Here is a 12,683-nt window from a genome sequence, read left to right on the forward strand (position 1 = left end):
TGTGTACTATATGCGTTGTACGAAGGTCTCATAGAATCTGTCATATAAAATGTATCTGAAATGTCTTAGAATACTACATGCACAGCATATTGGGTGTTTTGTTTCCCATCATTTCGTTCCCTCTATTCTGTTTCTCACACTCTGTACATGTGGGAAGAGTCACCAAGGCTCTTTCTCACTGGACTCCATCTCCTTCTCAGCCTTGGGAGATGGTAAATAGTCATGTAGTCTCTTTTCTCACATTAGGGGATAGATTGTGCCCTGCCAGGTGGGCAGTGGCTCTATATGGCGTGATGGGGGAGTGATCTGTGTAATGTGATGGAAATGTATAAGTTTTCATGTTTGCCTTTTCTCTGGGCCTCTTTCTCTCCTCACCGTGTGAGAGAGGGGTCTTCGAACGCTTATCTTGCCTTCGAATAAATGTTCATTGAGACCAGATCGATCTTGCTGTTCCTTTTTGAATAGATCTTCTCACTCTTTATTTTCACTCTTTAGTAATGGGGAAAATTCCACAACATTAGTTATTGTGTATTTACATAATTTTTTGAAGAGGTCAAAATACAAAAAGTTCCTTCCAATATTTAAAAAAAACAAACAAAAAAACCCTGTGGCCCGTGAGCGATTCTAACGCGACAATTTTGGCCCCCGAGAAAAAAAGTTTGGACACCACAGCATTAACGCATCAGAAACGTGTGTTTGACACAGAGCTTATTTTCTGCAATGATCCAAAATTCAATGCAAAAATCCCATAGGCGAATTTTTGTAAGAACCACTGGCGTCATTTCTTCGGGTTGGCCTACAAAAATACATCATTACTATACCAGTCTATGGCTTGATATTAAAACCAGTAGGTAGTCTTCCTGGCTGACTTTAATGTGCCAAAAACTAAAGTTTCTTAATGGCTGCTTGGGACTAGCTCCAAAAGCAAGTCGAACATGATTAAGCCCCATATTAAAATGCCCAAATTTACAACTTAAATAAACATGTTTACAGTCTGATTTAAAAAAAAAAGAAAAAAGTGGTTTGGGTCTCCTTAGCTTGTTGAGATGAGATGAGATCTACTTAATTATCCCTGTGTAAAATTCCCATTGGGCAATAGTGCATTTACAACACTGTTCTGTTGTTGGTGGCGTGATTTATTTTAAATCAAACTCAACTGTTTAATTTGTTGTCAGGATTAAAGGTTTGCATAACAAGAGCCATGTTTACTCTGAGTCACTGTTGGGTTTGTATTGCTGTCTGATACAGATCAATAACAAGCCAGAGCTGTTGGGGGTTTGGTGCCTTGCTCATGGACACTACATTACTTGGGTACATTACTACATTACATTGTTTGTTATGCACCAGGACTAAACCAGTGACCCTCCGATTCTCTACCAAAGTCACGACAGACTGAGATACGACAGCTCCTAAAACATCTCTGACCAGCTAGCATCGCAAATAAAATTTCATTTTGTGTCAATTAGGCTACTGTAACAAACTCATGAGCAGCTGAGTATTAACCACAGTCACAGACTGTTTAGCTTTGATATACCAGCCAACCTCTTGCTTCTTTCTAGTGTCATTCTTGGTAGCATAGGTTACTTTCTCCCAACTGAATTTATTTGGGACTTCATGGGGGCTCTGTACTAATAAGCACAAAACATCTTCATTTTCAGTATTTTTGTAAGAGGATTGGAGCCACAAAAATAATTAAGTTCTGCCATTTTTGGAGAACTTCAATCTCAGAATTCTGAGGGTCCTGTTTTAGTATGTTTTTCTTTTCTGTTCTTTACATGTCCTGGTTAAGGGCTGGATTATGAGGTTTATCTGTATTTTAGTGATGTGATGTGCATTTGACTTGTAGGAATTCACAGGAATATAGTGTATTTCTGCCAGCCAAAACAAAAGATTGCTCTGATTGAATCTCAAGACCAACATTTACTGATGTAGATTACATGTCATGATTATCACACCAGTACACCCCTTTTCTATCAACAATTCTTTGAAAGAGTTTTGGGAACTGAGCTATAACTGTAACCTATAGTAGAATGTTTTACCATTGGTACCTAAAAAACGTAAAATAAAGCTTGAAAAGTCAGGACTGCAGGAAGGCTAATTTATCATCAGGACATTGTCATGCTGTAATAGTAGTGTCTGGCAGAAATAAGCAAGACCTTCCCTAAAAATATGGTATCAATTTTGAAGCATTTGTTTTTCCAAAACCTTCAGCAATTATTTTGCCTTGTGCACTAATGTACCCCCTTACCATCACGGATGCGTCTTTTTAACTATGCACTGATAACAAGCCAGATGCACCCTGTCCTCCTCAAATTTTGACTCATTAAATTTCCGGACCCTCTCCGCCTCATTGCCTTTTAAATTAGCCTGGACCCAGAAAAAGGCGGCTGCATTTTCATTACTGGTTCATATCCTGTTTCCTCTTTGCATGTTGTACGGTAAATCAGTCATTTGTATTCACCCTCATCGACATGGAAAATACTCGAAGAAAAGCATATGATGCGGCTTTTAAGTTAAAGACGATCAGTCTGGCGGTTGAAGAAGGAAATCGAGCTGCTGCACGTCGTCTTGGCATAAATGAATCGATGGTGAGAAGGTGGAGACGCCAGCAAGAGGAACTGAGTCAATGCAAAAAAACGGAAAAAGTTTTCAGAGATTGAGTTCTTGTAATAAAGAGTCACATACCAATGAAGTGGATGAACTGCTGGATGTCTTCCAGCGTTGGTTTTGTTTGTGTAGCGTTTTTCTCCTTTGTTGAATTTATTAGTTAGCGGCTAGCTGTTACCGGTTAGTTGCTATCGTATGACGCTATTTACATTATCGTCATCTGGCATGAGTGGCTGTGGAAACGCAAACGGGATCAGGCTTAATTGAACCAAACCGTCCCAAACTGTACTGATCCGTACCGGACTGCTGTGTGGAAACGGGGCTTAAGAAACACAACCAGTTAATATTGGTTTTGGCCTTGTCCCCATACAAACACTTATTTAGATTCTCTGAACTTTTTAATTATATTACATATTTTTGACAATGCAATCCCCAGATTCTTTGCAAGTTAATGTTAAAAACAGTAATCTTTATGTGATGCACTATCTGACAGCCTAGTCAATTCCAGATAGTGAACCCCACCCCATCTTCACGTCAGAAAGATTCAGGCCCTTTTTGAGTTCTCTTATTTGTACCCAGTGATGTTACCAACCCTGTGGATAAACTTATGAACCTGTTTTTTTGTTACAGTTTAAAACATGTCTTTGGTTGGTTCTGTCCACAGCTTAATTCAAACAGATTAACAGATAAATGAATAAATCAATCAATAACATAATACATAATTAGGAAAGAAGTTCAAAATTCAACCAATGGCCTGAGCCATAAGTGTGCACAGCACAAGGAGCAGCTGGGCAAAAACAGATATCTTGCTCTGAAGGTAATGGAGAAAGAGGATAGTTTTGTAAGGGAACACAAAATACAGTGAAGGACTGCATAAAAAATAGTTAAGGAATGCAAGAGTAGGCCCAAAAGAACCCCTCAGCCTATGGACCAGTTTGAGTGACCAGAATGACCAGTTGAGTTTTGGTCATTCTGAATCATATAAATAAAATGGAATGACAACAATGGGAGTGCATTTTGTGAGTGAATTAAGTGAGAATAATGAGGGTTTAACAGTCTGATATCTGCAATATAGACAGTGATTCAAGTCTTTTTCACTTTTTCATGCATGTTTTTGTCTTTTTTCTTTGAATTTAAAAAGGACGACAGATTCAGATGACAGTTTCATCATGTTCATGGGATGTTACTCTTCCTCCAAGAAAACATTAATTTTGTTCTAAAAACCAAATGTGCAGTTAATTGTAAAAATTAGTTCTCAGAATAGTAGAATATATATATGAAATATATATGTATGAAATATTTTTTAATCTACCGTAATATAGAACTGCTATAGGGTTAGCTATCCTGAATTTCCCTTGGGATCAATAAAGTATCTATCTAATCTATCTATCTATAGTTGTTCCAGTCCTTAAAGTAGTAGATCAGCATTGGTTGCAAGGCTACCAAAGCCCCTGTTGGTGTAAGAAGATGTGTTCTCTAAATAAACTGTTGTTAAATCTATTACTGTAATGATTATGGAATCCTAGTATTCTAGCAAAGAGAGGTATAGCCAAAAGAGAGGAATAGCCAACCTTACTAAGATTTGACCTCATACCTATCAGAAATTGTTCTTTGCTACATAGGCAGCGTGTCAAACCAGACACACTTAGCAACAGAGCACACATTTTTAATAAAAAGATCACAATATTCATGTAATTACTTGAATATTTTTTATTTCTTAATTTAAAGCAGTCCTGCTGAGAACTAAAAACAGGCCTTGACAGGAAAATAAAAATAAGAAAATAAATTCATTCTCAGACAGAGGCTCAAGGGAAAGCCAGAGCAGTTTAAGAGTTCAAGCCAAGTCTTGAATTATTTGATCAATGTTCACTTTATAACCAGTGTATATTTGTGGAGTAGCCTTGGACCAGGCCCCTCGATGCACGGATTCATTATACAGATACAGAACCAGCATTTGAACCATTTTTGTGGCCTTTTTTCCATCACAACATTTTATCTGGACATGTTCAAAAAATATTTTTTTCTGAGAGTGACAGAAACTATGACTAAAGTAGCAACTTGATGTTTCCGTTTCAGTTGTGACATTGTGTTGATGTTTTTGTATGTACATTATAACCAGAAGGATGTCAGTACTCTAGAAACCTTTAAAGTAATTTGTCTTCTTGTGTTCCAAAATTAAAAAGAAACAACTGATTAAGTAAATTAAAGAACAAATAGTCTCCTACATCAAAACCATTTTTTACACCATGATTCATGTTGTAAAATCAAAAGAACAAAGGAGATGCATACTTGTCTGTTTTCCACGTATGAGTTATTGTAAAACCACTTCAATTTTTAACTGACAGGATGGTATTTAAAAAAAATCTATCAGTATACTGAGACTATGATTGAAGACAGTTCTACCTAGAATAAGTTAAACATTTCTGGCATGGGATAAAAAAGTGCCTCTAGTTTTTTGACCGCAGCCTTGTGTCCATTAACAGCTACATATCACTTTGACTGCTGATTTTGTCGTCCATGACATCCTTCAAGACAGATATCTGGCTGCAGTCTGGCCAGGGAGACTGAAAATCCATTCTCAATAGTCTTTAGTGTAAGGTGCTAATGCAGCTGTGAACATGCAGCAACAGCCCAGCAACAGGTGTCCAGCAACAGGAAATGTTTCAAACATTAGCAGAGGCACATTTAATGTGCTTCCATTGCTGTTAGTCAATGTCTGTTGTTGTGAAGAATTTGTCCTTGTGCTTTCTCCTGGATATCTTTGCAGGGTACTTCATCAATCAACAAAACAATATTTTTTCAGACAGTTAGTATCTGTCTTGATCTCGGCTATGGATGTCCCTTGTCCATTTAATCATGGTTTCTGGAGATCTATAGAGGAAGATCAATTTGGAGTAAAGTTCCTCTTCCAGCTCCAGTTCTCCTGTCTCTCGCACCTGAAAACAGATAATGTAGTTTTAAAAAAAAGTATTTTAGCAATTTTTGTGCTTTTTTGTAAATTGTCTTGAGATAACTTTGGCTCTATACAAATAATAATTGATTGATTGAACATGGGGACAGCAGACTGTGTTTTTCCAACATAATATGTAAATGTTCATTCACCTTTTTTCAGACACTACAGTGTGATGATATCACATCAAAAACACATAAATGTAGTATTCAATATCTATTATCAGGAACAGCTTATTATCATAACAGTAAATATCTGTTTTGGTGTGTTGACTAGTATGCGCCCATTACACACTCACCAGGAAGATGTCTGTGCAGAGCTTCAGGATGCGATCCACACATGGTAATTCTTCAAACATGATGGAGTGAGAGATCTCACTAAAGAAGCCACGCACAAACTTTCCAATTACTAAAACCACAGACACGTAAAGACCCATGATCCTATAAGAAGACATTAGGAAAGTTAAGATGGGTGAAAAAAACATCAGGTAATGTGTCAAGTACAAGTAACACAAAAGTACAATTTCATTATTTTAGTAACATGAACAATATTATGGGTGGAATGTATAATCTACTTATAAAAAGGTTCAAAAATGAAATCCTAATCATGACAAATTGGGGAACATACAAATTGAGTCATGGATCTCTACAACAATCCAATCCATCTGTCCACAAGCACTAAACCCTCTCAAACCATAGACAGTAAATACTGATTCAAACATCCAAATGCTGCTTTCTTGCGCAACATGACTTTTATATGTAGACTGGGAAAAAACCTTCAATCTTCTGAACCACTTCACTTCTGAGCCACAGCTGCCCTGGTAAGATAAGCTTCTTTTTCTGCTTATGTATCTCAATATCTTTACCAGCTCCAACCTGTGTAAAAACTTCAGCTTTTGTCCTTGTCAGCTTATCACGACTCCATATGAGGCTATAATTAATTCTTAATTTTACAGCTGACTTTCTTTGAGTTAAACAAACTTGATTTATTTTTATTTGTTTACAATGCCTTAAATGCCTGGGATTATAAAACATGGCACATCTTAACTAGAAAAGCTGAGCAACCTTTTGTTACCTCCTTTTTTAAAACTGCACGTAACACATTTCCTTTAATATTAATTATGCTTATTTAACCCATACTCATACTGTTTGTAAGTGTGTAGACATTACCCATATCCAGCCAAAAAGCCCAGGCTGGGTGGACTAACTTTGTCGTTGAATATGATCATGGGTAGAACACCACATGAGGAGGTGACACAGCCTGGGATGGCAATGTCCCACCACTCCTGGTTTCCGCTGCTGTTCAGTGACTTGTCACTCATCAGAGAAAGAGTTATATTCAGGAAACCATCTTCATTACCTACAAAATAACCAATCAATTGTGTTTAAAATGAAGCATTAATTAAACAAGGCTTTTGGGCACTCTACTGAAAGAATGAAATGATATACACTTCAAATACACTTCAAGGACTGGACCCTTCCTTCCCCGCCTCCAGTCTATTTCTAGACATGGTTGGCCCGTTTAAATTGTTTATTCAATGAAAAAGTTATATCAATAAACTCTGACCTTTATGCAGCTGACTAACTGGTTTGGCCTCAGCTCCATTAGGGGCTCGGATGTAGTTGGGAAACATATTAGGAACATGCCTGGGAAAGAGACATTATCAATAAGATACAGTTAAAGGTACTGAATAAAATACAAAGCACAGGTTTTAATATTCAAATCTGTTCAGAGGATAAACTTACACAGGCTGTGAGCGATTGCCGACAAGTAGCGAGGCCAGATCTGCTCTGACTGGGTTCCCAGGTTCCAAGTCTATAGAGTGCTTGTCAAAGGTATGTTCCACTGTTCCTCCTTTACCCAGGTCCCTGTCATGGGTAGGAACATTTAAAGTGAAAGAAGTAGAGATACAATCTGAGATATAAAAATAATAAATGATGAATCATATTTATTCAGTAAAAAATGGCCAGAACTGTATAATACACACAAATGTAAAGGCTGCAAGCTATTCATATAATTACTTGCATCATACATAACATGCTCTAATACTCTAATTTCATAAATTTAGCATGTTGGCCCATTTTTTCTTCTTCTTTGCTCTGCAGCAGCAGGGGGATTTTACATGAGTAATCCCTCCCACATGAGTTGAACTCCATTTGCACACGCCATATAAAACTCATGTTCTGCCACATTTAGCTTGCTTTTACGAGCTGAAAATTACTTGAATACTTTGGTTATAATCATAAACAACGTGTATTATTCCATTTTTTGAGATAGAACAAGGGTTTTACCTCTGGAAATTCCAGGCCAGACGTAATGTAAGGTCCACAGGACTTTCAAGAAGTTCTTTAATAACTTCATGTCTGCTGGGGGGGCTTATTCTCCATACTGATCCTGAACTGCCTTCAATCATGGCTGTCACAATGTCCTCATAACTGTAGAGAGTGATGAACTGCATGGCTACCTAGATACAAGTTAAAAAAAGAAAGAAAGAAAGTAGTACTGCCACTTATCACAATAAATACCAGCAAATGGAAAACAAATACAATACAATAAAAGATAGTGATGCTATTAATAAGTGAATTAACAAATAAATGACTAAGAATAACTTAGAATCAGTCATGTAAGTATATACTTCTCTAAAATGCACTTCATTATTGTTAAGCGATTATTTAAAAAAAGAAAGGGTTAGAAGGAAAGTGTGTTACCCTAAAAACCTTCTCTTTGCAAAGCCACTCAAGCTGGCATGGATATGGTAAAACGCACTCCTCTGGCTATTAAACAAACCTACATTTGAGCTATTTTAAGAAGGTAGAGGCCACGTAATGATACGTTTTAGTCATGTTAGAGTTGCCTTGTTTCATATTTAAAACGCTTCTCAGGCATACTGTGTGAAAATGATCTAAAAGGACACTAGAATTGTTTAAACCTTCATTATTTGAGGCTCTAAATGGCTGGCCAGGCTATTGATTGTGCTTTAAAAACAGGAAATAGAGCAAGCAGAAATACATTTTAACATATATGAAACTGGAGCCAATACATACCGCATTATCTCCAAACTTTTTGGTAAGTTGGTCATATTCAGCCTTTGTATAGGGCTGGATAGATTGTTGCTGCACACTCATGGTAAACAGAGGCTAAACAAAGACACAAATACACAATTGGGATACATAGATTTTATAAACTTTGTCATGCAGTGTCATTTGTGTTTGTACACTTTATTTACAAAAGTATATTTTGTAAATAAATTGTATTGTTATTCCATTATGTCATATCTGTAGTTTAGTAAAGTGCATTACTTTTAAAGGTGTATTTTTCTCAATTTAAAGGTATTGTTTACCTCATATCCTCCTAGTTTTACAGTTACTGTGACATCGATGGGGTGGTTGACCACACCCACCACTGATCTGACCAATGAAATGAAGAGAAGTGGAAACCATATTATGCAGATCAAGAAGAAGATGATGAGTCCACCCATGCCATATTTCACAATCTTTTTCTTCTTCTGGCCCTTAGGCTGTGGGTATTTCTGTTGGCAGAAATAACAACGATATACACTATATCTTACAATCATTGTGAAATACAAACTTAGCTATAAAACAGCTATAAGATACCAATAATATTAACTATATGCATCTGGTAGGACCACTCATATATCCCTAAAAATTATGAAACCCATGTCCATTTTCTTTTTTTTCCTGGTCCTCATTAAAAGTCTGGAAGTTAAATCTAAAGATCAATGGGCAATGTATTAAACAGTTTCAAGAAGTTAATTATATTGGACTTGTATTAGGGTAAGTGAAAATGGTGACGTCGGACTGCAAAAGAAAACTTGTACATATTTAGGTTTCCTAAACACTGTCCACCAATTCATGGTGCAAATACTGCTATCTGATTTTGTCATATTTAAGATATAGTGTAACCTTCTGATCACAAGCAGCACTTACAATTCTTGAGCAAAAACAATTTGAGCCCTGTTATCACTAAACAGGGCTCAGAAATGTATGCATCTACTGTATGATCCAATGCTTTCTGAAAGGTTGTATCCTATATTGTTATCTGTTTTGTTGATTTTTGTGCAGTAGTTTTTGTATTTGTTCATTTTTAAGTACTGCTCAAGGCCCAATAAACTCTGTAGTGTGTGTCTGACATCAGTTTACACGTTTCATACTCGTCACTCTATAATCAAACATTAATTCAATAAATAAAAAGTATAAATCAGGTCACGTGTAGACTGCTGTCATGTCACTATACTGTACTTTGCATTGCATACCTTCTCTGTCTCACGACTGCATTTAATAATGAATGTGTTGGCATAAATGTCCTCAACACACATCCAGTTTGACAGAGAGAGAGTGGTGTCAGTCCAAACCCAGTCCATCACTGCTCGCAGCTCCACTAGGAATGGCACCAGACGAAACCTACACCCACACACAAGCGTCATACATACCTTTACCACTAAATCAAGATGAATGGAACTTTATTATACCAAATGTAGAAATTAATTTTGGCTAGTGCTCCAGATATCAAAATACGATATACTGATATTTTTCTCTTCAGTAGTGACAGAGGTCCACAATCTCTGTCTATATAGACACAAAAACATTACACTGGATCTCATATTTTTTTTATATTAACAAACAAGAAAAAATGTAATTAAAATTCAAACTGAAAAACATAATTGATTCTTGGAACATGTGTATTAAATGTTTATTTTCCTACAGAGACTACACAGCTGTCAACTTGATTTGTCTCCATACCCTTGGAAGAGAAACAGGTTGAGGTGGTTGTATTTCTTAGTGAGGAAGTTGCCAAGGATACGAGTTGGGTATCCACAGCGGATCTGATAAGCGGACAGGCCAAAATAAATGCACTTGACAAAGTACCAGAGCTGGGCCACAAAGTTCTGATTGAACTTCCTAGAGGACAAGATAGAAGAGTGATTAAAGCTAAATGTAATTTGCAGAAATTTCCTAATTAAAGTCAATTCATAAAATATGAAGTCTTACAAGCAGATAGATGAAGTTTTACTCTGATATAATGCCAATGCCTTAATCATAAGTCACTGTTATTGACTTCCGAGGCTTTCCAATAATTCCTAACACCACCATTGGAACTACACTGCTCAAAATAATAATATATAATAATAAAGGGAACACTCAAACAACACAATGTAATTCCAAAACAATCACACTTCTGTGAAGTCAAACTGTCCACTTAGGAAGCAACACTTATTGGCAATCAATTTCACATGCTGTTGTGCAAATGGAATAGACAACAAGTGGAATTTATAGGCAATTAGCAAGAAACCCCCAATAAAGGTGTGGTTCTGCAGGTGGTAACCCCAGACCACTTCTCAGTTCCGATGCTTTCTGGCTGATGTTTTGGTCACTTTTGAATGGTAGCGGTGCTTTCACTCTCGTGGTAGTATGAGACAGAGTCTACAACCGACACAAGTGGCTCAGGTTGTGCAGCTCATCCAGGATGGTACATCAATGCGAGCTGTGGCAGGAAGGTTTGCTGTGTCTGTCAGTGTAGTGTCCAGAGCATCAGGCCAGTACATCAGGAGACGTGGGGGAGGCCGTAGGAGGGCAACAACCCAGCAGCAGGACCGCTACCTCTGCCATTGTGCAAGGAGGAACAGGAGGAGCACTGCCAGAGCCCTGCAAAAAGCAGGCCACAAATGTGCATGTCTCTGCTCAAACGGTCCCAGAAAGACTCCATGAGGGTGGTATGAGGGCCCGACGTCCACAGGTGGGTGTTGTGCTTACAGCCCAAAACCATGCAAGACATTTGGCATTTGCCAGAGAACACCAAGACTCGCAAATTGGCCATTCCCTGTGCTGTTCACAGATGAAAGCCGGTTCACACTGAGCATATGCGACAGATGTGACTGGAGACGCCGTGGAGAACGTTATGCTGCATGCAACATCCTCCAGAATGACCGGTTTGTGGGTGGGTCAGTAATGGTGTGGAATGGCATTTCTTTGGGGGGCTGCACAGTCCTCCATGTGTTCGCTAGAGGTAGCCTGACTGCCATTACCGAGATGAGACCCTTTGACCCTTGTGAGACCATATGCTGGTGCTGTTGGCCCTGGGTTCCTCCTAATGCAAGACAATGCAAGACCACATGTGGCTGGAGTGTGTCAGCAGTTCCTGCAAGATGAAGGCATTGATGCTATGGACTGGCTCACCCTTTTCCCACCTGAATCCAATTGAGCACATCTGGGACATCGTGTCTCGCTCCATCCACCAATGCCACAATGCACCACAGACTGTCCAGGAGTTGGCAGATGCTTTAGTTCAGGTCTGGGAGGAGATCCCTCAGGAGACCATCCGCCACCTCATCAGGGGCATGACCAGGTGTTGTAGGGGGGTCATACAGGCATGTGGAGGCCATACACACTACTGAGCCTAATGTTTTACTTGTTTTACATAAAAGTTGGATCTGCCTGTAGTGTGGTTGGTTTATAAATTTGATTTCCATTGATCATTTTTGTGTGATTTTGTTGTCCGCACATTTAATTATGTAAAGAACAAAGTATTTAATACATGTACTTCCCTCGTTCAGATCTAGGATGTGTTATTTTAGTGTTCCCTTTATTTTTTTGAGCAGGTTATAATAAAATTATAATATGAGTTAGTTTTACTTAACCTTTCAGTGACAGCAGGCAGGATGAAGAACATCCAGAGGTGGATCCCAAAGACAAGAGTCACCTAGAGGAAAGGAATAAACGTTGAATAAATAAAGTTTTACAAATTAAATTTGAAGAACACTTAAAACAGGCATTTCAATTCTCTCCTTGGTGTCTGATAGGATATGTGATGGTGAAGAAAAAAAACTACTAAGAGAGATCGACAGTACTGAACCTCTGGTCTAAATTAAAAAAGCGAAACCATAAAAGGGAAGGCTATTTGATTCAAATGACATAAAACTCAACCTGGAAGATGAGTTTTCCCAAGACAGCCTTGCGCAGGTACAAAGCTCTGTCAATGATCATTGTGCTAAACTGGATAAGCAGCATAACCAAGAAGGCCTCAGGAACCTGGTCCTCGGACAGGGTGGAGGCTATATCAGCTGCTGCACTGTGTTTCTGGGGAAGGGAGATAAAATGGAGATAACATT

General features: G+C 38.1%; 1 protein-coding gene across 4 annotated transcripts in view; it reads right to left on the reverse strand.

The window, feature by feature from the left end:
• Positions 1-4,302: 4,302 nt before the first annotated feature.
• piezo1 (piezo type mechanosensitive ion channel component 1 (Er blood group)) overlaps positions 4,303-12,683 on the reverse strand; it is a 73,777-nt gene continuing 65,396 nt past the window's right edge. For all 4 annotated transcript variants that reach the window (XM_079363238.1, XM_079363239.1, XM_079363240.1 and 1 more), the window contains exons 43-54: positions 12,499-12,651; positions 12,213-12,274; positions 10,318-10,476; positions 9,831-9,978; positions 8,898-9,086; positions 8,602-8,694; positions 7,849-8,021; positions 7,303-7,425; positions 7,124-7,203; positions 6,727-6,916; positions 5,856-5,997; positions 4,303-5,543 (exon numbers count right to left, since the gene is read on the reverse strand). In XM_079363238.1, coding sequence (XP_079219364.1) covers positions 5,415-5,543; positions 5,856-5,997; positions 6,727-6,916; positions 7,124-7,203; positions 7,303-7,425; positions 7,849-8,021; positions 8,602-8,694; positions 8,898-9,086; positions 9,831-9,978; positions 10,318-10,476; positions 12,213-12,274; positions 12,499-12,651 — 1,641 coding nt within the window. In that variant the 3' untranslated portion in view covers positions 4,303-5,414. The remainder of the gene's footprint in view (positions 5,544-5,855; positions 5,998-6,726; positions 6,917-7,123; positions 7,204-7,302; positions 7,426-7,848; positions 8,022-8,601; positions 8,695-8,897; positions 9,087-9,830; positions 9,979-10,317; positions 10,477-12,212; positions 12,275-12,498; positions 12,652-12,683) is intronic.

This window comes from Symphodus melops, assembly GCF_947650265.1.
Source record: "Symphodus melops genome assembly, chromosome: 15".
Classification (NCBI taxonomy): Eukaryota; Metazoa; Chordata; class Actinopteri; order Labriformes; family Labridae; genus Symphodus; species Symphodus melops.